Source organism: Pan troglodytes, chromosome 2 (assembly GCF_028858775.2).
Source record: "Pan troglodytes isolate AG18354 chromosome 2, NHGRI_mPanTro3-v2.0_pri, whole genome shotgun sequence".
Taxonomy (NCBI): Eukaryota; Metazoa; Chordata; class Mammalia; order Primates; family Hominidae; genus Pan; species Pan troglodytes.
In genome coordinates, this window is record NC_086015.1 from 34,648,903 (window position 1) to 34,672,996 (window position 24,094).

The following is a 24,094-nucleotide window of genomic DNA, read 5'->3' on the forward strand; positions in this document are numbered from 1 at the left end:
AATACAGAGTCTTGCTCTGTCGTAAGGCTGGAATGTAGTGGCACAATCTTGGCCATCTGCAACCTCTGTCTCCTGGGTTCAAGCGATTCTCCTGCCTCAGCCTCCTAAGTAGCTGGGACTACAGGCACGCACCATCATGCCCTAGCTAATTTTTGTATTTTTAGTAGAGACGGGGTTTCACCATATTGGCCAGGATGGTCTTGATTTCTTGACCTCGTGATTCACCCACCTCGGCCTACCAGAGTGCTGGGATTACAGGCGTGAGCCACCGTGCCGGGCCGGGAGTAGGTATTTTAATCACAGGAGGTAGCATCAGAAAAGTTGCAGCTACTCACCACAAGAGAGACCTTTATGCTGTTTACTGCAAATAGCATCAAGGTCATGACAGCAATGAGTAATGCCCAGGAAAGGCGAAGATCAACCTTACACTTTTTCATCTAACTGCACTGTGAGAAAACAAGCAAAATTGCCCAGTTTAAGGGCAGATTCTCAGATTTTGTTTCAAATTTCCTGCCCTTTGTTGTCCTTTCTAGAAGCCTTAACAATGCTTGAAACTTATTTCTTTCTTTCTTTTTTTTTTTTACTTCCTCTGCTTGAAAAACATGAAGGGGGAAGTTTCAAAGTGTTTGGTGTTATCTTAGAAACCAAAGTGAATCTGAATGTGTCTTTCTGTCCTTTTTGTGTCATTTTTCAAAATGAAAGGGACCTTTAAGTTCATCATGTCCAACCCATTTGTTTGACTGGTTGGAGAACAGGCACAGAGAGTGGTTGGGTAATTGCCCTTGAACTCAAAGCCCCCTCATGGTCGATTCAGAGCCTTCTCCACTGCAACCTGCTGCCATTCCCAGCATGGTGAATTCTCCTCCAGTAGAAGTCATATAGCAATGTTTTATAATTAACTTTTACGTGAGCAAATGAGCTCCAGGAGAGAAGATTAAGGAATATTGCTTTCCATATATCTGGATGGCCCAGAACACTTTTTAACTAGGTACTTAAAAATCTAATACAATTGTTGTTGCCCATATTCTTCTGTAATTCTTTCATCAGCTGTGAATGAAAGTACAGCAGTTTTATTTCCTTGAAAAGTAAGCCAAACATGATTTTATTTCAATATTTTACAATTCCACAATCTTAAGACACATCATTGCCTTCCCATCTCTGCATGTCAAACTTACTAATTTTATTAGCATGTTGCGAAATAACACACTAAGTGTCTCAAAGCCAAAGTAGATCAGCTCTCGCCTGATAAATGTGTAGGAGTCAGCAGAGGATTTGAAAATTGAACTGGATTCTCAAGTTACTGCCTATTTGCCAGACCTATGCTGGTTATGAACAATATTTCAAAACCAGATTATTTGGTTCTAGATCCTAAACACTCTTGGCAACTTTATTGTAACGGTGATTGATTCCATTGTATATTTGAAAGCATCAGGGCACAGTGGTAACAAAAAATTATTATATTTCAATTTGTCTATTCATTCAAATTTCCTGAAAGGTTTTTTAGAAGTCATCAAACTGCTACATTCTATTGATGAGTAGGAATAGATTTACCAAACTCATACTTATCTTGTCGTTTGTTTCCTGCAATTTTCTTTGGTGTGAGAGAGCATTGCATGGAATGTTACCTTTCTAACAAGTGAATGCTTGTGTGGCATTTTTTACTGTCTAGAGGATTTTCACATGTACTTCAAGCATGTTTGCTCTTCATCATGATCCTACATGGGGCCATTTCATAAATCAGGAAATGGAGATTTCAAGAAGTTAAGTGGCCCACAGCTAATACATGTAAGAGCCTGAATTCACACTCAAGTTTTTACCTTAAAACTCTTGGGCTTCACCAAGCTGACCTTATTATATATGTCTCCTAAAATAAGTGAAGTAATTACAAAGAACCAAAGCTTTTGTCTAAGAAACTTACTGCTTCCCCACCCCTTGTATACTTTCTTCAACTCCTAGTAGTCACACCTGTGTCTTTGCCTTGTACTGGAATGTGTAAAGTTCTACTCTTAAACTTTTTGATGGAATATCTATTTCATTGTGGAGTATCAGGATGAGGGCTTATGTGTCACCATTGGCTTTGTCTTTTATTTGCTTTCTCTCATTGATATGATATGATAAGTTATTTCATCTCTTTGACCCTTAATTTCTCCATCTATAAAATGTTAATGACAAAATTGCATGGTGGTTATGATAAGTAAATGAAATAATCATCACAGTACTTAATACTGGACTAAGCATTTGGTCTGCATTCGATAAATCATGATCATGGTAATAATAATTATTAATATCACATAGATCTGATTTCTAAAGTAGATGTCCTCTGGCCTTGAACTGAAATGTGATTATCCACATTAGAGAATTACATGCATGTTAAAAATATTCATATTAGAGAGTTAAATCATGACTTTTTGCATTCTAGTTAAACCCTAATATTAGAAGAGAGAATTGAATGGGCAGGTGAAATAATCATTAATTGTAAACATTCAGGTGGCCACAGGGGCCTGGCAGGGGAGTAGGTGACATGAAGGAGTGTCAGGGAGGAGGCAAATTTGAGGACACAGAGACTTTCTCAAGAGGAGCATCTCAGCTCACAGTCAGCTGACTGTTGTCTTGGGATGGTGTGGGCCCACTGTTTCCAAGTCTTTTTTATTTCTTTAAGTGGAATTAGAAAACCAGCTTTGCATGTGAAATCTCTGAATTTTAAAACTTGGTTTATATTTTAAAAAAAGAGTTCAGGCCAAACAGAACACATCTGTGCTCTGTATCCAGCTCTTGTACCCACTGTAGCAATTTCTGCTTTAGCTTCTCAGTCTGTGCCCAAGTTATTTGGTTGTTAGAAACCAAGCGCCTTGGACCTCGTTATATTACTTTTTAAAGGGATGCCTTTCCCAAATATGGTAGTACTCTGGCCTTTTTCCAGAGAAAATATGGAAATCATCTGTTTTGACCAATATTTTCACATGTTTAATAAAACTGTAATTGAAAAACCTTTCAGGTACCAGGCATGCACAAGAACCCCGCAGCATATTTTGAAAAACTGAAGCAAAAGCCTCCACGGAGAAATTTATCAGTGAAAATTCTGCTCTCACAGAACATTGATATTCGGACCAAATCCCATGCTTAGTTGAGGCAAATGGCTCATTTCAGGGGCTGATTTTTCAGATTCTCTAATAGTCACTATCTTTTAAAAATCTGTTCTTACCAGATTTTGTGTTAGTTTCTGCATTTTCCATTAAGCTGCCTCAGTACTTTGAGATAAAGAATTGTTTAAATCCTAAATGAATAACTTAATTAAAAAGCACATCTTCATTTAGACCTTCCTTATTTCCAAAGCTCTTTTGATGAAAATCATTTCGTGCATTTTTTAAAATTCCCTAGAAGAACTTAAAGATCTTGAGGAAAGGACCATGTCTTATCCTGTCTCCCTTCCCTCAAGGGTTTAAATATGAGGGCTCTCAGAAAGCAGCACATTTTCGTTTAGGTTAACTAATTTTGCTGGTAAGTAACAAATTACTTTAGTTGAATTGGAATGTTGTAAAACTCCATCAGTCGTGTATCATTATCTTGCCTCTATCAGTCTGTGCCATTTACCAATGTTGTTTTGACTATCACCAAGAGAGTTATTTAATCATCTTTTATTTTCAATAATAAATTATTTCCTTGTTGCTACAGCACTCCAAGTCCTGTCAACTGAGGGAGAATTGTTTTCTCAGTTGCTATCACTTTAGGTAAAGTACCAACTTTAAAGCACTTCTCAGCAGAGGCATAAAGTTATTATTTTGACAGTTCATGAAATAGTGCTCCATTCTACTCTTCCACTTGATCTAATATACCATTTGCATTTATATGGCTTAACTTTTTCAACTGGCTTCCTCTTTTTCTCAGCCCCAAACCCTACATTCTGGTTTTTGACTCATCTCATAGTCCCTGCAGTCAGTCTTTGCCAGATAAAGGCACTGTTAAAGTGAGCTTTGTCAATGAAAAACTTAAGAATTTCATGTATTGATGACAGTATTTACTATAAACTGCTTGCTTCTCCCCAGCTTTCAGAAATTTGTTTTATTCACTGGGTCCTATTAGAGCTGAAAGAGCATGATTGAGAAAGTTACAATTGTTTCAGCTTTTTGAATATGGCACAAGTGCTAGAATTCTGAAATACTGCCTTTGGCAACAATGTGTAGATATTTCCACCTGCCAGAGTCATTTTAAATGTTTAGGTTTTGTCTCCTGTTATGTGGCCTGTATCTCAGAGAGGTCCCCTGCCACTAAAAACAAAAACAAACAAAAAACAGAAAAATAAATGAAAATTCAGCAAGCGTTGGGGTGACTCAAATTGTACTTCATTCTTCAATGATACAAGAAAGCAAGAAAACCAAGTATGCATTTTTAGGATTTATTTGGGGTCACTGGGGCTGGTAAGTGTTAAATAGGAAGGATGCAATTGAAATTCCAGCTCAGTTATTTTATGTTTGTCACTGGAGAAAGCCAACTATTTTTCCGTTCAGCTACAGCTTGTTTCATTCCGTAGAAGACTAAAAAAACTTCCTTGTAAATTACATTTAAAAAAATTTGAGTTTAAAGGTACAGCCAAGATTTCAATTTAAAGTACCTCATTGGATGAACTCCTTTGAGACACAAGTAATCATTCCTTAATCCCTTAATTTGTTTGGTAAATTCAAATTTATGTTTATGCAGTTTTCTTAAAGCAATCATAGCAAACTACTAAATTCATGAGCCAAAATGCTAGTGAAACTCAAACCTACAAAGCTAAATTCCCTCAGTTGAACAAGTCCAAATGGGGAAATCACACACATAAAATGCATAAACACACACACTCACACACACACTTCCCGTATCAGCTCTGTCTCCATTTCTGACCTCATGTTTGCATTTAAAGGCAAGTAACTGACTCACATGAGGTTGCAGTTGTTAATGTTGCCTCTCAAACTAGAATATAAGCCACAGGAGGGTAGGGACCAACCTGGTGTTTGTTTTAGATCTCTTGTTGTGTGGAGAGTATCCCAGACATTTGATATCCTTAATTGTTGTGTGTGTGTGTGTGTGTATAGTGCTGGGATTACAGGTGTGAGCCACCGCACCCGGCCTGTACTAGGTATTTTACTAGAATTATTTCCTGCTCTAAGAGATTTTAGAGTATTGATTATGTCATTCTTGAAAGGTTTTAAAAACAATATTAGTATTACAAAAACATGTGCATGAAAAGGAAAATTGATGCTTTTGAGCTTATCTCTTTATTTTCTGCCCACATGGTGGTCTCCCTATTAGGTATTGTTTCTCCACTTCTGATCCTGGTGCCCAGAGGCTATGTGGGGCTGTCACTTGAATGAAAGCTGCATGCATCTGCCATGACAGAATCTGCCTTGCATTTGCTCATTTTTAATGAAAACATTTTTTAAGCACAGAAAAATAATAGAAAATTCAAAAGTAACAGAAGGGTGTGAAATAAAAAGTTGCTTCTCAACCTCAGTTTTCTATCTATTTATTTTCCTTTTACAGGGCCAAATAATGTTTGATTCTCATGTTCTTGCATCTACTCCCAGAGACAGTCTACATATATAAGCATGCGTGTGTGTGCACGTGTGTGTGTGTGTGTGTGTGTGTGTGTATTCCCTTTAAAAAGCAGTAACAGGCCGGGCACGGTGGCTCAAGCCTGTAATCCCAGCACTTTGGGAGGCCAAGGTGGGCAGATCACGAGGTCAGGAGATCGAGACCATCCTGGCTAACACGGTGAAACCCCATCTCTACTAAAAATACAAAAAATTAGCCAGGCGTGGTGTTGGGCGCCTGTAGTCCCAGCTGCTCGGGAGGCTGAGGCAGGAGAAGGGCATGAACCCGGGAGGCAGAGCTTATAGTGAGCCGAGATCACGCCACTGCACTCCAGCCTGGGTGGCAGAGCAAGACTCTGTCTCAAAAAAAAAAAAAAAAAAAAAAGCAATAAAAGCAATAACAACAAAACAGAAATGGTGGTGTGTCAACCAGGGTTCCAGTTGCAAGCAGATGGCACCCTCAAATTAGGGAGATTTAAGGAGAGTTTAGTAAAAGAAGTACTTACAAAGATATGGATAGAGTCAAGGGAAACCACCACAAAATGGGAGAAACCATAGTGCAGATACTTAGGACTAGTAATTGCTACATTGACTTGCTAGGCCCAAAGGGGCAAGGAGAGGGAAGAAGTAAATCTGGGAAATGACCTCCTCAAGAGAACCTGTGACCTCCAAATGAGGGACTTGGCCAGCTGGAAAAGATTCCACAGAGGGAGCCAGAACACAGATATCTTCAATGTGCTCCTCATTGCTTCCCTTAGATACCGCTGGGTCACCCCATTGGCCAAACTTAATGGAAGCTTGAGGGCAAGAGAGCCGGTTGATGTAGTCCGTAAAGATGAGCCTCCTGGGGCAGACAGTCTGGTGACCAAGGGTGGAGAACTGATCTCTAAGGGCAATAGAAGACACCCAGCCCAAGTAACTCTATACATTGGTCTCTACCTTGCTTATTTTCTTGAATGCTATAGCCTGGGCTTCAACACTTATAAAGATAGCCACATGGAGCTGCCCCCTGCTTTTTAGTCATTGCGTTGTATTCCTTGTTTGGATTTGTCTAATTTATTTTACTAGTCTTCTCTTGATGAGTGGTTAAAAAAAAAAAACCTGTTTGTCCTTACAAACAACACTGCAGCGAATTTATCAATGAATATCATAAATTTTTAGAAGTGAAAGTGCTAGGCAAAAGGCTACTTGCGTTTGCAGTGTTGATTGATATCAATAACATGTACTCCTGAGATGTTATACCTGTTTACAACACAGCATTATGAGAATGTTTGTTTCCCCATACTTTACCCAGCTCACTGTGTTATCTGACTTATTGATCTTTTTCAAAATGAGTTAGGTGAAATATGGTATGCATTTTTAATCTGCATTTCTCTTGTTAGCAATGAGGTTGACATGCTTCGCTTTTAGAGCTTATTCTCTGGTGACATGATCAGGAAGTAATATTTAAAGTAGCGTTTTTTTAACACAATATAGAGAACTCATATGATTTGTTATTTGTTTCCAATAAGCATTGATAATGATTTTAAATGGCATTAATTCTTCTGGCACTTGTAGAATACTTACTATTTAAAAGCAAGAATTATAAGGCATTGTCATTTCACAGAGATTTTAGAGTATTCACTTTGTCATCTCTGAAAGGTTTTAAAGTATTATTACTACAAAAATATTTGCATAAGAAGGAGAATTGATGCCTTCAGGTCACTTGTCTCTGTTTTCTTCCTGCACACGCCATAGTCTCCCTGTTAGCTAAATGATGGTTTCTCTAGTATTGACCTTGGTACCCCAGAGACCATGTGGAGTGTCAGTTGAAGGAAAGCCCGATACCTCTCTTCTCTCAAGGTATAATTAGATAAAGCATTAGGGTTCAAACACATTTTTAAAAACTAAAAAGAAGGTATTGTATTAGAAGTTCCAATTAGAGTGTGCAATAGATTTTCAGCAAAAAAGAAATATTCCTAAAACGTTCCTATCTTTGGTTTAATCACAAGGTGTTTGGTTGTTTGGTTGGTTGGTTGTAGTAATTGGCCAAGGTATCTGATTGGCTTGGGGATGTCTTTCCTGAAGAATTATACAGGGAATCCTCTCAGATTGCTTGACTTTCTTCTTTGTTCTGGGTGGGAGGAAGTGTGTGACTAGCCAATAGCCTTGTCCCACCTTGTCTCAAGGGTCGGAGCTGCTGTTGCCAGCATCACAGGCCACAGCGGCTTTCTGCCAGATGGCTGCCTCAGTATCTGACTCAGAAATGCTGCAGGCAATTAAAAACCTCCTTTCAGAGAACATGTCTTTCAATTCTGGGCCCATATGGTGATCAGGGCCTCTGGGTTTGCAATCATTTAAGAGGTCAGGCTCAAGAGAAAAGCATATGGAAAGAACTGGAAGATGAGAAATGCCTGTAAAAAGGTGAAGAATAGGTATTTAATTTCACTAACTCCAAAATGACTGGAGAAAGGGAAACAGTTATTAAAAACTGGGTTCTCCACAGCCTTCCCACTCAACATATAGTGGGCTGGCATCACCCAGGGCAGCAGCTCCCTTCCTATCTGTAAGGTCAGTTTCGTGTGTAACTTGGCTAGGTTCTGGTACCCACTAATCTCATTGTTGCTGTGAAGGTATGTTGTAGATGTGATTAACAGCTAAAATCATTTGACTTTAAGTAAAAGAAATCACTCTCTATAATGTGAGTGGGCCTCATCCAATCAACTGAACAGCCTTAAGAGCAAAAGCTGAGGTTTCCGAGAGAAAAAATACTGCCTCAAAACTGCAGCATTGATTTCTGCCTGAGTTCCCAGGCTGCCAGTCTGCCCTATAAATTTCAGACTTGCCAGCCCCCACAATACCACTGTGCTACACCTGCAGGTTAAAAATATTCCCAAAGTACTTGTGTATTAATATTTGAGAAGCAGTCCTCTAAAACAGTAAATTCTATCCACCAGTTTCCATGGATTATTCTTTGAGATGTTATTTAATTGTGTCAATTTCAGTGGTCTTACTATGAATATATAACACTAATCAAGACATCCACAGGTGTTTGTAGAACAAATAAATTTCTGAGTTTCCCCCCACAAAAAACACTCCAGAAAACAACAGTCGGTAGATACATGAATTCAGTGATACATGAATGCATTTTTGACAAGTGTTTATGGTTATTGTTAAACCTTGAGATTTTACCTAATGGTTCAGCTAATAATAGACACTATTTCAAAGATTTGGACTAAGGTCATATTCAGAATTTCTAATATTTATCTGAAATAAGTCTAAATCTTATTAGGCTGCTCATCTGACCCTCAAAGACAATAGTACAGTTCCAGAAATAGACACAGCTAAGCAGTCAATTCATATTCTCAAGACCTGGAACCTCTGTCTGTAGGCAGTGAGTGTGGGGAAAATGTGAGATAAAATGGGGAAGGTGGTATGACCTAGAGTGAAGGTTTTGATATTACTCATGGGCTTATTTGAAGAGAAGTGAAATATTATGGGCCATGTGATACTATCATATGCTGAGAGATGCTACCCATGTTCACTTCCTTTAGTGGATGGCTTTCTAGGTGACAGATATTCTTATTGGAACTTCTTTCTGGAGAACTTTATGAATAATGAATTTGCCTATTAGGGGTAGAAAATTCTCTAAAGATGGTTAGCTGCTCACAGAGAGTCTATAGGAATCGAAGTACAGTCATCTCTTGGTACCCATGGGGGATTGGTTCCAAGACTCCTCGAGGAGACCAAAATCTACAGATGTTTAACTCCCTTATATAAAATTGTGTAATATTTACATATAACCTACACACATCCTCCCATATCCTTTAAATCATCTCTAGATTACTTATACCTAATACAATGTAAATTCTATGTAAATAGTTGTTATACTCTGTTGCTTAGGGAATAATGACAAGAAAAAAGTCTGTACATAATTCAGTACAGCCACAATCATCAATTTTTTTAAAAAAAATATTTTGCATCCACGGTTGATGGAAACCGCAGATGCGGAACCCACAGATACAGAAGGCTGACTATATACTGCCTTAATATAAGAATATCTTAACTAGAGAGACTTAGACTAATTTAACAATCTGGATTAAAAGTAATGTTGAAGTTGGGTTAGGGTTTGCTATAGGGTTAATTAGGTGGGTTTTGTATCATTGTTTAGAGGAATATCTTTATTCCTAGCTATGCACATGTATGCACTTACTTTCCTTCCCATTCCTTTGGCTTTTTAAACATTATGTATTAAACGTAAGGAGATGTTGTTTGATATCTGAGGTCGTGGCTGGTAACATCTTTTCCTGTGGTTTGGGGTGCACAGATGCAATGTCCCATACAGCAAATGACTGTTACCCTTCCCTCCCACTGGCCCTCATCCCACTCTGACCAGCAGTATACCACTTAGCATGTTATTAGTGACTCTTGAGGATTCTGGGGTTTGCTTGGGATGCCTTAACTGGATCTTATGGGCCTCAGAGAATCTGTGAACCTTCTCAGATGACCTACAAATTTTGTATTTGTTTCTTTTCCCCAACTCCAAAGTGTGTTCATAAGGCTTTTATCAAACTTAGGTGACCCCAGCAAAGGTTTAGAGTAGCTTTGCCCTCTGAACTTAACTACCTATTCCACCAGTACATATGGTATGCATAAAAGGACCTGAGGACCTATATCATATAGAGGAAAAGAATACTGGTTTAAAACCAAGGTTGGAATGTATATGACCTCAAGGGCTACCTGGAATTGTTAAGCTGGGGAGCCTCCTAGGGTCAACTAATAGGGAGTCGCTGGCTGGTGGTGAACATGTCCTGCATACAGGCTTTTGAAAAAAAATTCTGGTTAAGCTGTTGCAGTGGTAGCTTCTGCTGTGACAAGGAGAAAAATGTGGCATCCCTGGCTGGATTCTTGTGAAGTAATATGCTGTATCTTAGGCAACTTTCCTCATATACAGTGGGTGCTCAGCATGTGCAAATTCTTATTGTACGCTGTCCTTCCCACCATATGCCTGTGTCTGTATGCAGTACAGTTGCTTGTTTGGCTTTTCTTCAACATTCAATGGAAAGGCTTTCTCTTGTTGGGTCTACCCATAAAGTAACATGTATTGTATCTCGCCAGGGGCCCCGTTACAGTGGTGCTCCTGGAGCTGTGCAAATTGGTGGACCTTCTCTCTCTTTCTGTCTCCTCCCCCTCCCTCCTTCTTTCCCTTCCTCCCTTCCTTCCTCTCTCTCTCCCTACATCCTTCTTCCCTTTCTCTCCCTTTCTTTCTTCTAATGGTCCTTTTTTCTTTTCCCTGTTGATTGTGTTCTGCAAGCGTCGGACTTAAACCACTTGCATTTGTCAACACATCTGTGGCCACCACTGCTCCCAGCACCCATCTCATCTGTTTTCATTTCTGTCTTATCTATCACTGCTCACTCCTGTCACTATTCTCACGTTTCTAAGGTTTTGCTAGAAAAGGACTGGCCAGCACAGAGAAGAATTTCTATCTGAGGTGTGAAAGAGCTAATCACCTCTCCTTAGGTGCATGTTTTTCACAAGGGAACTAATTCCAGCTATATCCAGGTGCATCCCCTCAGCAGCATAAGTTGTATATGTGTTTGTGGTGGTGGGGTGGGAGTGGGGGGGTTGCTGTTTTGTTTTCTGTTTATTGTGTTTTTTCCAACTAACTATAGGTCTGGGTTCTCAACCTTGGTTCCACATTAGAATCATCTGGGCAGCTTCTAAAAATCCTGATGCCTCAGTTACCTGCCAGAAAAATTAAATCAGACTATCTGGGAGTGGGACCCCTTCAGTAGTTTTTAAATTTCCTCAGGTGATGGATTTCAACATGCTCTCCAAGTTGATAACCACCAATCTAAGCTAAAATCCTAAGATGTTGGAAGACTGAATTTCAAGTAATGGAAATTTGATTTTATATTTACAAACAACAAACCTTCCTAATCAGCAAATAGATGCTTGTCCAAAACATACTCTATACAAAAAATACGTATGTATGAAATAAACAAAACGTGGTTTCACTTTTTTTTGCTTTAAACAATGTTAAAGAAACCTAAAGTGTTATTAGTTGTTTCAAAAATTGATCCAAGTATAACCATGTTAGAAAAAAATACATATTAATTGTTGTGTTTCTCCCAAATTTCACACAGTTCAGAGAGTATTTCTGCCTATATTTTTAGCTAAGCATAGAGCTCTTGGTCTGGGAGACACTGAGAATTTCAAAATAGCTTGTTACCTAAAAATAAACTTCCTGAAATGAACTTGAGGCCCGAGAGGGATGAATGGCTTTATTTTTTTCTTCTATATTTACTGTTACCACAAGAAAGCAAATCTTAAATTTATATACGTTTATATTTTTAGAGACCCAGGAAACAGGTGCTATGCCCAAGCTACAAAGACAGTTGCAGGGCAAAGTATCTATGACAGAATCCTAAAATTCACAGGACAGAGAGTGACTGTGGAAAGGCATTGAAAGTGTTCCTCTCTAGGCAAGAGCAGAGGGAACATGAGGCTTTGCTTAGGCCTCTCTAAGGGTTATGCCTTGGAAAAGTACCTCACAACTTTCTGTGGCCCAGCAACTGCTCCAGCACCCCATGCGGTCTAAGTGCTTAATGTTTCTTAGTCTAGCATGTAAGTATTAATTCATGTTTGCTGATTGAGTGCCTAGTAGCCTTGTCATACTTCACTGACTGTCCAAACTCGTGTCTCAAACATCATCACCATCTCATTGAGGAAGAAAATGGGGAATGGGGTGTTACACCTTTATTTGAACTGCCCCTAGTTTGCAGCATGTATTTTGCAAAGAATAGTCTGTCTTCCATATTTTATTGAATAAATGTGAATGAATATCACATTTATAATCACATTCCTCTCTAATCTGAGTGAAGAAGTTCTGTATCCTATCCTACATGGCATCAAGGGCCAAACATGGACTCCTTGTATTCATCCTGTGTTCACTCATTTATCCAATAAACGTTTTTGTATACCTGCTATGTGACAGGTTCTCTTCTTGGCACTGGAGATATAGTAGGTAAATGAGGTGGAGAAAGTCTCATGGAGCTTACATTTTTGTGGATAGATTATTAGCAAGTATGCGATGCGGATAGTTTGTGCAGACAATAAATAAAACAGAGTTGCTATAGGATGAAGAGGTGGCATTTGATCAGAGACCAGAAAAGTGACAGGAAGCTAAACAAAGGTAATAGCAAGTGAAAGGCCTGAGGAGGGAATGAACTTGGCTTCTTCCCAGAAAGGGGCAGGAGGTTGGTGATGGTGGTGATAAGGGAGAGGTACAGAAGGCAGATCCTGAGGTGGATTCAGCTTTTATTTGCTGCGATCCTAACTCCAATGCCTCACCAATGCTTGGGATTGTGTCTAGGAGGCACTCAGTAAGTGTTGGTTAATCAATTGATTTGCCTCAAACACAGAGAGAGGTCAGTAGAACTAGTCCCTTGAAAAGAAGACCCTTAGAGCTCTTTCAGGAGTAGGTCAGGAAAATGGCGGCACAATCTTGTGCCTCTAGCAATGGTTCCTCCTTTGGTGCGGCACTTCATGACTCTGTGAGGTTATAGCCTCCCTGCCCAGCTGAACGGTGATGCTCGCCTGGCTCCCACATCCTCTGTGCTGCCCTCTATTTTGGGTCACCCTGACTTGGTCTGTTTCCTGTCTTATTCACCAGCTAAACTATAATTTCCTTAAGGGTACTTTTATTTGTGGGCCCAGCACTCTGTACTATGCAGTGGGCCCATCTAGGTTTCTTTATTGAATGATAAGATTTTTGTAGAAAGTGGACCTTATGACAACCATTGACAAAAGCAAATGGCTACTCAACCACCCCAACCCCTCACCACCCCTCACCACCCCTCACCATGGTACAATGGATTTTATTACAAATCGCATACACGAGATAATTCTAATCTGATGTGAAGGAATTATTTTGCCTTTCTTCAGATTCATTCTCATGACATCAAGTTCATTTGAAATTGCATAACATCTTCAGGAATTCATTGGCAGGCTGCCTGGCAGTTGGATAATCATGTAATATATCTTTCTCTCTCCTCAGTTAATAACGACATGATAGTCACTGACAACAATGGTGCAGTCAAGTTTCCACAACTGTGTAAATTTTGTGATGTGAGATTTTCCACCTGTGACAACCAGAAATCCTGCATGAGCAACTGCAGCATCACCTCCATCTGTGAGAAGCCACAGGAAGTCTGTGTGGCTGTATGGTAAGCGAGCCTTTTAAGAAGTTATTCTTTCTTTTCCCCTTTTTACATAATGTATTCTCATAGTACACACAGTCAGTGTATCTCTGTCCCCTAAGTGTAAACACCTGTTCCATTTCCCTTTCCTTTAGACCATCTCTCTTTCGATTATTAAATGTAGTTTCTAGGGGTGTTCTCTGCATGTATGTGTACGTTTATGTGGGTATATAAACGTATCATGATCATAAAATGATCATGATAAACGTAAAGATCATAAAATGATCTTTAATATAATAAATCTGGAAACTCTTTCTTGTATCAAGAAGAGGGATTTGCCGCTTAGTAGTCATTTAACCGACACCTCCTCAGCACCCCATAGTGAGACCAGGAGCTTTGTTCTCTTGAGGCAATCTCAGGTCTGGAAGAAGAGGTGATGAAAGGTTGGCTGTTGGAAAAGAAAACTACCAGCCAAAAATGGGGAATCTACTTGGAGAACCACAAAAACAACCTATTTTTTTAGTCAGAAATCTTGGTTATATTATTCGTATAACCATTGGGATAGATATGACTTCTTTCTCTCAGCTCAGAACTACATATTTCTTTTTCTTTTTTTTTTTTTTTTTTGAGATGGAGTCTTGCTCTGTCATTCAGGCTAGAGTGCCATGGCACAGTCTTGGCTCACCGCAACCTCCACCTCCCAGGTTCAAGCGATTCTCTTGTCTCAGCCTTTCGAGTAGCTGGGATTACAGGTGCCCGCTACCACACCTGGCTAAGTTTTGTATTTTTAGTAGAGATGGGGTTTCACCATGTTGGCCAGGCTGGTCTCGAACTCCCGACCTCAGGTGATCCACTCGCCTCTGCCTCCCAAAGTGCTGGAATTACAGGCATGAGCCACCATGCCCGACCAGAACTATATATTTTTATCGGATCACATTTTCTCCTCTCTCTCTCTCTCTCTCTCATATCCTCCAACTCATACATACATCTCAAATAATAATTATACATACACAGTGGATACTCATGAATCATTTGATTAATTCATGGTTATAGATTGTGAGCATGAACAAGAAATAACCTTGATCTTTAGAAGAGTTGTAATTTTACAAAAGTACATAAATTCATTAATGAGATATGACATTTTGCAGACTTACTCTGATGTTTTTAATTTATTGGCCATTTTAAAAAAAGTAACTTATGTGGCTCCTCGCTAGTTGACAAACAAGAATATAAACCCAAATATCTCTCCCCCTTTTTTGAGAATGAGTCATTTGAGACCCCTAGACCATGTAAAGCTAGCCTTGATGATAGATCTGGAAACCTTACAAACTTCTGTACATACCAGGGGATGAACTGGTTTCTTAAGAACTGAAGGAATGTTAACAGCAAAGACTTGTCATGACATACTTGCCAATATGATATGATACCTGTCCATGTCCACTTCTAGGTAACGCTTTCAAAGAAAGGATTTGGACAAAGAATGTGTTCAGAGGAGAGGGACCAGTGTGGTTAGAGGCCTAGAAATCATGCTGTCTGAGGAATGGCCTGGGCAATTAGACATGGTTAGTACAGTGAAGAGAGATCGTGGGTTCTGCTGACGAAATTGAAAGGCTCTCAGGTAGAAAATATAATAAACATATTCTGCATAACTCTGAAGGGTAGAGGGAGGATCCATAACATTTGCAAGCAGGCAGACTTGTGCTCAGCATAAGTTTAGACATTTTCACAATCATGGTTTCCCAACAGCAGAACAGGCTTCCTTTTCTGTAAGCACCAAGTGAAGTTCAGGAGAGGCTGGATGACCATATGTCAAATAGAATGCAGGAAAGATTGAGACACCAGACTAGATGGCCTCAAAGCTTCCTTCCGTGGTTTCTTAAATATCTACGGTGATGTGAGCACTTGCTTTTGCAACCCAAAAAGGCTCTTTTAATTAAGATTTTTGTTTTCCTGACCAGTAATACAAGCCCAAATCATTGAATGTGAATCAAGTCTCTCTAGAATAGAGGCTTTGCTAGCCTCAAAAAAATGTGAGCATGTCGAAGAGAGGAGGCCTCCCTGTCTTTTCTGTGTCCCAGCTATAAAGGGTAAATACAATGAACATTATTTTGACCTGTGCTGGCCAGAGAAAATTCTCCTGTGAAACCAGGCGTGTTGATAATGAGAAGGGGAAGTATAGGGTACGCTATAGTGCCCGCCTTGATCCTCCTTCATGACCAAGGCACTCATTCCCTGGGAGTGTTGGCTGTTGAAGGATCACTGCTGAGCCTTCCCTCCAGTGATGGGAGCTGCCTCATTCACGTTGGACACTTTTCATGGGTAGCCATCATCCCATGGCTAGTTGATGCAGAGAAACAAATTCCTGGTTATTTTGCCATAATGTGGGACATCTTTGAAGGACATCCCATTTTCAGAGTTTCCAAGGCATTCACTGAGGCCTTTGCTGCAACCTGCATTATAGTTTAGCTTTTTCCTTCTGTGCAATACTGTTGCCTTTAGTCGCTTACAGATGCATCTCCAAAAACCTCCTGCACAGAACTCTCACAGCCTCAAGGTCTGTTTCCAGGAAACCTAAACTAAGACAGGAGGCTATTGTAAAAATAGCCAGTGTGGAAACTGAAAGGCTCTACTATGATTGTAGATTTCAGTGTTGTTGTTTTTTTAATCAGTTTTAGTGTTTTTTCATTCATTCATTCATTCATTTAACTAATGTCAGTTGTGTGCCCATTCCATATAAAATGCTTAAGCTGTCTCCAAGGATAGAAATATTTTATAACCAAAATTATTATTATTATTAATTTTAAATTGAGAGGGAGTCTCCCACTGTTGCCCAGGCTGGAGTGCAATGGCGTGATCTGGGCTCACTGCAACCTCTGCCTCCCGGGTTCGTGCGATTCTCCTGCTTCAGCTTCCTGAGTAGCTGGGATTACAGGTGCACACCGCCATCACGTGGCTAATTTTTTATATTTTTAGAAGAGATGGGGTTTCACTATGTTGGCCAGGCAAGTCTCGAACTCCTGACCTTGTGATCCGCCTGCCTCGGCCTCTGAAAGTGCTTAGATTACAGGCATGAGCCACCGTGCCCAGCCTCCAAAATTAATTTTATCATGTTGGTTCTTCGTTCAGTGGAAATTGACAGCCTCTTCAGTGGCTCAGAGCAAATGTTGCAGGACAAAAAAAAGAAGTCCGTATTTACTTCTTTGTATTTACCTTTCCTATGCTCAGCTATATCCAAAAAGAGTTTGAAAAGTTAGCTGTGCCTGGCTGTTACAGGAGTGAGTGGAGAAAGCAGTTAAGGGCTTTACCAGGTCTCAAGTATTACAGTTGTTTTCTCTCTGTGATTTTAGTTCTCTCAGTAGCTAAGAGGTAGAAAACCAGAGGCTCTGGAAGAGCTGCCCAATAATTATAGAGCAGCTTTCTTTCATGGCTCACAGTTCCTTCTTAGGCCTCTATAAGCGTCACAAGGAAAAGAGACCATGCCTTTCTGTGGGCACAGCATACCTTCGTTTTATTACCAAAACCAAAAACAACCTACACACACACAGACACACACACACACACACACACACACACAAACACACACACAAAACTGTGGGGGCAGGGAGGAAGGTGTTCTTGTTCCATGACTACAGCTGATTTGAAGACTGCCAAGTAGCTTTGGGGTTAAAGATGGGTAGATTTCCAAATTATTCATCATTTGTTGTATGATCATGCCAACTTTCATTTAGTTTCATTTGGTGTCCTGATAGCCACCCTCAACCAATTATTCTGCTTGTCACTCTTCCTGTCACAGCAGGGACCAACTTAGCAAAGCCGTGCTCCTCTTGGGTCTTTCGGAATTCTAGTTTAAGAACCCTTGAGCCCCTTCACAAGCAGACACATGTACCTCCACTGGAGTCAACTCTGGGCTGCATGGATGTCGACACTGGCACCATTCCTGCCTGGACTGTCCTAAGCCATACCCTTGCCCTTATCCCTTTGTCAACATATTGTCCTTTAATGTCCTTGACTTAAGCACTAAAAAGGTGGTATTGGTCAAAGTTGCTCTTTCTCTCATGGGGATGGCCCCGCATCTTTTATAGGTGCAAGCTGTGTCTTAGCTGCTTCTTGCTTCTTGCCTGCCTTCCATTTTCCTTGCTGTGAGCAGTGAGCCTTTGTGCATGGGGCAGGGAGGATTAGGGGAAAATTGGTGAGTGAGTACATGCATGCATTGGCTCATGTGTGCACTCAGAATCTTCATAGAAGATTACTCTAGCAAAACTGACTGGACCAGATTAGCCCTTCCTTCCGCTCCCTCTCTAGACAGAGAGAATGCGATTCAAGACAACAGGTATTTTGCATCTAAAAAGGACAGAGGTGAAAGGGTGGATGTCAGACTAACCTTGTTGGACAGTCATCCAAGATAGTATGTTCATGAGGGAGCAGAGGGAGGTAGATAGAGGGGTGATGCCCTTTTCCAAGAGAGCCAAAATGTTCTTTTGTTCAATTATAATAGTGGGCATTAATCATGTTGTTTAAAAATCCAATGTACACTGACGGCCAATTGAGCATTTCCTAGGGCCCAAGGAAAATGCTATGTGAGAAATTCTCTGAGCCCTGGGCTAAATTAGTCTTCAAATATGTGCTATGAAGGGATACTAAGTGTCAAAGTAGTTAGTTTATGACAGCATAAAATATTTCATTGAACTGTAAATGAAGAACACCCTGACATCCTTTTCCATTTCTTTTATTTGTTTTTGTTTGTTTGTTTGTTTGTTTTTTCTGAATTGCTCCTTTCTGTAATTTGGGAAAGACTGCAGTTCTTTATCTGGGATGTTTCTTCCCGTTTTTCTCAGCAGAACCAGCTGTTGACAAGGAGTATACCCTTTACACGCAATGCTCTGGGGCCCAGCAAACAAAAAAAAGAGGAACTGTGACTATTTCCCCAGGCATGCTCTTTGAAAACAGTATAGCTAGACAGGACAGATTTTGCCAGTTGAACTAGGGGTGTGATGTGAGGTTTGCATTACATTCAGGATGGAAGATTTAAAATTATCCTGAGTACCTAGGAATGTTCTTTTTTTCCATGTGTTCCCCTTTAATGATTTAATTAAGACTTAAATATGTAAAATTCTCCACCAGGACTGCCCCGTGGAACGCTGTCTGCTCCAGGTGATGTTTATAATCACAAATGGGTTCCCAGAATAAACAAAGGAAAAACAGAAAAGAGTAGAAAAGCATAGGAGACTATAGGACAGCCTGCGAATGCTGGAGAACAGGAACCAGCTGCCGTTGTTAGGAACAACTTCATGAAGGAAAAGTATTCCAGATTGCCTTTCTGTCTGGAGGCCATATTATTCATTTATTCTCTTTCTCTCTCTCCCTCTCCCCTCACTTCCAATGAATCTCTGCACTCTAGGAGAAAGAATGACGAGAACATAACACTAGAGACAGTTTGCCATGACCCCAAGCTCCCCTACCATGACTTTATTCTGGAAGATGCTGCTTCTCCAAAGTGCATTATGAAGGAAAAAAAAAAGCCTGGTGAGACTTTCTTCATGTGTTCCTGTAGCTCTGATGAGTGCAATGACAACATCATCTTCTCAGAAGGTGAGTTTTCTTCTCTTAAGGGTGTGGGACCTGAGATCTGTGCCAATTTTTTGTATCCTTGGTCTGCAGTGTCATAGAGCACATTCCTCCTGTGGTGGATTGCATACAGTGGATTAGGAGCTCATTCAGCTGGTGGAAAGAGGGGCTTAGGGAGTAGCAGGGTTTGTTCTGGTTCTCATCAAATATGGTTGACTGGGGCAAACATTATTATTTGTCTTTGACAAATAGTTTCTTTCACCTAGAGCAGTGTTTCTCAAAGTGCAGCCCCTTGAGCAGCCAGCATCAGTATCACCTGGGAACCTGTTATAAATGCAGATTCTCAGGCCCCACTAAATGAGAACCATAGAGGGTGAATCCCAGCTATCTGTATTTTAACAAGCCCTCCCAGTAATTCTGTGCAGCTAAAATTTGGTAGCTATTGTTCTAAAGATTTGGATGGGGTTGTTTAATCTTGGAGGAGGACTTTCTTTATAACTGATGTTGTTTCTTGTACATAGTCCCAGGATTTGTCTTTAGGGTACTTGTCATCGATCCCATTTGAGAGAAACATTGAAATACAGAGAGGAAATAATAAGCCAAAGTTTACCCCTAGAGCCAGGAGAAGAGTAGATTAGATACTAGCCTCCATCTTTGAAGTTCAGCGTTTACTCAGCTTGAAAGGAAGGCATACACTATTCCCTCAATTTTTAATAAGAAGAGTATTCAGTGGTTTTTAATTACAAAAGTAGTATATGCTGATCATCAGAAATTTCAAACAATCCAACAGTGTGTGAAAGTTAAAAATGAAAGTACATTTTCCTCCTCCCCTCACTCCCAATGCAACAGATCATCTGTATTGACAATGTATTACATGCACACCCGTCTCTATCATTCATTCATATTATCTCCCACTCCATCCTCTCTCCCAATCTCTCCCTGTCTTCCTTTCTCTTTCTCTCCTTTCATCCATCTGTCCATCCTTCCATCCACTCATCCATCTTTCAGTGCAACTATTTGATCATACTATAAATATTATTTTGCAACACTTTTTTATACCCAACCACTTTTACAATTCCTTCTAAACAAGATAGAACACATAGGTATACTGTACAACTTTTAATTTAGTCTCGAATTTCATATTATCTCCCATGATGGATCTTATCATGTCCCTGTTGATGGATTGTCTTCAGTTTTTCCACTTAATGCTACATTGAATATCTTTGTAAAAATATCTCATGCATTTGTGCTAATATTTCTGCAAGGCAGATTGCCAGAAGTGAAATTTCTAGATTAGAAATATGTGTATTTTAAATTTGAATAAGCACTACTAAACTATTCTCCTCCTGAAAAGGATGTAAGCATATGGATTTCCGTGTACCTTCTCCAACACTGGGAATGGATAAGTCTTTTAATTTTACCAGCGTGGTAGTGTAAATGTTAGTTTAGTCAACAATAGGTCTGATTTAATTAAAAAATCTTTTTGAAATACAAATGCTGGCTCTACACCCTATCTCTGCGGCCATGTGCATTCCACCTGCGAGAAGCTATGTGTCCTCGTGTTTCATGTTTGGTGCTCAGTAGCACTGCAGATCCAGCTTTTTCTCTTCCTGTGTCCTTCACCTACTGCCATTCTCCCTATCTTCCTGTCCAACATCCCCCAGGCCAACTTCTCAGTGAACTGAAGGCAGGCATGCACATCTTGTCAGGGCAACGCTTTCCAGATTACTCTTCCTTCCTATGTTCTCATCCTCTTCCTGTAAATGGTCCATTTCTCTCATTTTCTTTTCTGTTTTTTGTTTGTTTGTTTGTTTGTTTTTGACGGAGTTTCACTCTGTCGCCCAGGCTGGAGTGCAATGGCGCAATCTTGGCTCACTGCAACCTCTGCCTCCCAGGTTCAAGTGATCCTCCTGCCTCAGCCTCCTGAGTAGGTGGGACTGCAGGAGTGTGCTACCATACCCAGCTACTCTTTGTATTTTTAGTAGAGACGAGTTTCACCATGTTGGTCAGGCTGGTCTCGAACTCCTGACCTCAGGTGAATGACCTGCCTTGGCCTCCCAAAGTGCTAGAATTACAGGCATGAACCACTGTGCTTGGCCTCATGTTCTTTATGTGATTTGAGTTAGGAGGGAAATCTAAATAGTTTAATCACATGAAACATGGTAACACCTGATATTCTGACTTACCAGGTCAGCTTTCTTCAAGTAGTTTACCTTTTAAAAGAAGGCCTAGGCTAAGCCAAAGGAATTAATCTCTGACAGTAGAATACCCAGGCATGTTTACTAGCATTGAAGAAACTTTTCTCTCCTTCTGTATACCAGCTTGTCTACAGTAGACGAGTTTATTTCCTCCAAAAGGACGAAAGTTGATAAATGGCCTGCAAGTTGGATCTATATTTTATCATTGAATATCTTTGTCAAAATATATCATGCATTTTATATTTTACTATGAGCCTTTCAGATACTAATGACTTCCATTTTCAGAGTATTTCAACTCAAGTGATCATCATGGGCATCCCTCATATTTTTCCTCTTATTTATTCTCAGACTTTCTTATGAAGTGAGATAATAAGCATAAAGACAATTTCTCACTGTACAGTACAGGAAGCCTTTCACAGCTGACGACTCAAATGTCTGGGTGATTTCAGAGTCTTCTAAAATGCTCCAGAAGGTAGGGGGTGTTTGCTTTTTAAGCATCTCTTTTCTGTGTGGTGGGATATTTCTTCCACCTAAAACAGCAGACATTAGGAGCAACATTTTATATTCCATTTCTCCCCTTATTGCCACCATCTCTTCTTTATATTGAGGAATGAAAACTTTTTTTTTTTTTTTTGAGACAGAGTCTTACTCTGTCACCCACGCTGGAGTGCAACGGTGCAATCTCGGCTCACTGCAACCTCTGCCTCCTGGATTCAAGCAATTCTCCTGCCTCAGCCTCTCAAGTAGCTGGGATTACAGGCATCTGCCACCATGCCCGGCTAATTTTTGTGTTTTTAGTAGAGATGGGGTTTCACCATGTTGATCAGGTTGGTCTCAAACTCTTGACCTCAGTTGATCCACCTGCCTCAGCCTCCCAAAATGCTGGGATTACAGGCATGAGCCACCGCACCTGGCCAGAATGAAAACTCTTAATGTTGATTTCTCTACTCCAAGTCCAACAAGGTGGTGAACACAAAAGCTGTGAAGTGCATTGTGGCTGTATTATTAGTAGTACAGTACTCTTGCTGGCAAGTTCCTGATCTGCAGCTACACAGTGGATGATAATTATGTACATCTACCTTTTTTAATATGTAAGAAGAAAAAGTTGAGCCACAAGATTTTAAGTATGGATCTTTATTTCTAGTGCTACTATTAATGATAGTTAATATTCAGAGAAAACATACTGTTGCTGTGCAGGGAGCTCAGCCCTTTCCAAGCATGACCTCATTTAATCTCATAGCCACCCCATGCGAGTAGGCACTGTTAGGATCCCTATTTATGCATGAGAAAACCAGGCTTAGAGAAATTTAACACTTCGTCTACGATCAAACAACTAGTGGGTATCAAAGCTAGGATTTATAATGGGATATGTAAGGCACTAAAACCTGTGAAGGTTTTCCTTTTTTCCTTTTTTAATTCTTTCCTTTTTTCCTCTTTTTATTTCCTTCTTTCTCTTTATATCTCTATATGTTTCCAAAGAGATAATATATGCACATGATAAAAAATTCAAATGCTAGACAAATTCAAACATCTAGACTAAATGGTGCAGAGATTTAACATTTGTTCCTTTTGTTGTTGTTGTAAATGAGGCTTGGTTGTCTGTAGAGGCAGAGGAACACGGTAACATCTTGACATCAGACACTGGTGTCATAGATGCCCTTTCCTCAGAGGACTGAGATCATGGTTTTTAGAATGAAAGAGTTAAAGAAACCTTGCTGTTTTTTTCTTTGAACCGGGTACCTACCCTTAACCCTGGAATCCCTCAGTGGGGCCTAGTGCCAGTTCCCCTGCCTCCCTACAGTGACCAAGGGCAGGCAGGAGTCAAGAAACAACTAGAATGGGGCTGGGGTCTGCACTGCACAACTGTTCTCTCACATTCATGCTTCCCTCCCAGTCTCTGAAGATTCCCTCCTGCCAGAACATTTTGTGTAGAATTCTAAGGAAATCAGAGTCTATCCCTGTACTAACCAACATATAAAATTCCAATTAGAAGAGAAGTTGTTTGGATTGGTCATGATGGATGGCCTGGTGACAGCTGTCGGTCAGACGAGACCTGATGGGCACCAGGACTGAAGGCAGCAGCACAGGAGGTAGGAGAGGAAGGAATCCTGAGCAAATAGCCACGCTGTTTACTTGCCAATGACATCCCCACTTTGCAAAGACATGATATGGTTATTGATCTCTCACTGAACCTGTAAGAATCAAACACAACAACTCAGTTTTATTCATTTCATAAATGGTTTCCAAGTGCAGTGAGACATTTAATTTGTGGAACACTGAGCGAAGAGGTGATTTCTGCTGGTTTAGGTAAGAGAGAAACGGTCTAGTGTAATACTCAAGAATGAGCTAGATCTCCTGGATTTAAGGCTTATTCTACAGCTTATTAGCTCTGCTATGTTGGGCCAGTGACTTGACATCTCCATGCTTCAGTCTCTTCATCTGTAAAATGGAAATACAAAGCGGGTGGGAGGTGTTGTGAGGATTGAGTAGATTAATGCATGTAAAGTGCTTGCAACATTGCCTGACATGTCACTGTCTGTTAGCTGTTAGCAGTAGTTGGGCTTTTTATAGAGGGCTGGTG

At 40.2% G+C, this 24,094-nt stretch overlaps 1 protein-coding gene across 4 annotated transcripts in view; it reads left to right on the forward strand.

The window, feature by feature from the left end:
• TGFBR2 (transforming growth factor beta receptor 2) overlaps positions 1-24,094 on the forward strand; it is an 87,396-nt gene that overhangs the window by 24,412 nt on the left and 38,890 nt on the right. For all 4 annotated transcript variants that reach the window (XM_001166647.7, XM_516343.8, XM_054680490.2 and 1 more), the window contains 2 exons: positions 13,609-13,777; positions 19,149-19,339. In XM_001166647.7, the coding sequence (XP_001166647.1) occupies positions 13,609-13,777; positions 19,149-19,339 (360 nt within the window). The remainder of the gene's footprint in view (positions 1-13,608; positions 13,778-19,148; positions 19,340-24,094) is intronic.